This window comes from Chaetura pelagica, unplaced genomic scaffold (assembly GCF_000747805.2).
Source record: "Chaetura pelagica isolate M959 unplaced genomic scaffold, ChaPel_1.0 scaffold48, whole genome shotgun sequence".
NCBI classification, from domain to species: Eukaryota; Metazoa; Chordata; class Aves; order Apodiformes; family Apodidae; genus Chaetura; species Chaetura pelagica.
Window position 1 is genome coordinate 3,771,878 of NW_009954241.1, and position 1,642 is coordinate 3,773,519.

General features: G+C 53.9%; 1 protein-coding gene across 1 annotated transcript in view; it reads right to left on the reverse strand.

Moving 5' to 3' along the window:
- Positions 1 to 1,197: 1,197 nt before the first annotated feature.
- The window catches only part of GSC (goosecoid homeobox), a 1,847-nt gene continuing 1,402 nt past the window's right edge, over positions 1,198 to 1,642 (reverse strand). The window contains exon 3 of the mRNA XM_010003765.1: positions 1,198 to 1,520. Within this exon, the coding sequence (XP_010002067.1) occupies positions 1,368 to 1,520 (153 nt within the window). The 3' untranslated portion in view covers positions 1,198 to 1,367. The remainder of the gene's footprint in view (positions 1,521 to 1,642) is intronic.

Consider the following 1,642-nt stretch of genomic DNA (forward strand, 5'->3'; position numbering starts at 1 on the left):
AACAGCAGCTGGCCCTTTCTATTACCACTGGAAGCAACCAGGAGCACATTCATATAAACCAATTTCTTGTCTAAGCTGGACAAGCTGAATAGATACAGGTGAGTTTTCGTCAGCTGTAATTAAGGAAAATCAGCTCACTTGCACTTGACTTCTGAATGAAAGGCCCGGCATGAAGGTTTTTAAGCCAGAAGTTATCTGCATTGGCTTTACACCTTCAGATCCTTATTATTTATTTATTTATTTTAATTTATAGACAGTCTTTGTAGACTTTCTAAACAAGAGGACATGTGGAAACCACTCAATTCTGTTTGAAGGGACAATAACTAAGAGTTGGGAAGTCACAGGGGAAAAAAAAAAGAGGAAAAAGAACGTGAACTTTGCAGAGGGATATATCTCTTCTACGAGGACCTCATAGAGGGAAGAGTAAAAGGACATCGTGCTGTCACTGCTTTCTTAATGGCAAAAGTGCTGCCTCGAAGGGGAGAAAACTTGCATGAGTAACTTCCTGTGACACATCCCCAGGAGCAGCACGAGGGGGTTTCTAGGTACGCGCAATTCATCTGATAACGGCTGAAATGTATTAATAGCAATTTAAAACACCGATGTAGCAAGATAGCTTTTCTCAGCGGGGATCACAGACAAACTCTGGAAAGTCAACAGGGCATAAAGGCAGAGAGGGGGAGAGAAAAGTGCAGGGAAACAAGGCAGATTAACAAGTGCGGGGCCGGATTTGGTTTGCCTGCAAATATTTCCGAAGGGCATCGCCCCCAGCCCGGCTGGGCCCGGGGCGCGGGAGGAGCAGCCGGGCGGGGGCTGATGGGGCTGCCCGGGGGCGGCCCGGCGAGGGGCTGCGGGAGGAGGGCTGGGGTTTGCTGTGACCCCGCCAGTCCCGCAACCCTCCGCGGCCTCAGCGGGACCGCTCCGGGAGCTGCCCTGGGGGAAGGGACGCGACCGGCTGGGCCGGGGCCCTGCCGCTCTCCTGCAGGGTGAAAAACCGGCCATCGCCTCTCGGGCTGCAGCGAGGGGGTGGCCGAGGAGCCCTGCTGGCAGCGCACTGCCCTCCGCTTGCTCGCAAACTATGACAAACCTCGTTAAATCAGTAACTGCGCCGGCCGGGCCGCCCCTGGTCCTCGGGGAGCGGGCACCGCCGTTCTCCTCTCCCCTCAGCCCCGGGCTGAACAAACGCGCCGCCGTCTACCTGTGCAACACCTCCGCAATACATTTTTATTTACACGGAATCGACTCGGGGCACGGTACATTATATACAGATATTTTCCCCCTCCAACAAGGCAGAGCTTGTGCAAGCTTAGTAGCATCCTCTGGAGTGTATCCGACAGTCCACGGGAAATGTCCCCCCCCGAGAGGTATCAGCTGTCGGAGTCCAAGTCACTTTTCCCGTCCTCTTGTCTCTTCTCCGGAGACGTTTTAGACGCTTTATTCCATTTTTGTGCGTTTTCTGACTCCTCCGAAGACGACCGCTTTTGCCTCCTCCACTTGGCCCGGCGGTTTTTGAACCACACCTGTTAGGTTAAGAAATTTAAATGATTAGGGTAAAATAAACGCACGCAAACCCGCAGACAGACCCGGGCCCTGCCCGGCCAGGAGCCGCTCGCAGCCGCAGCGGGGCTGATGTGCGGGGCTG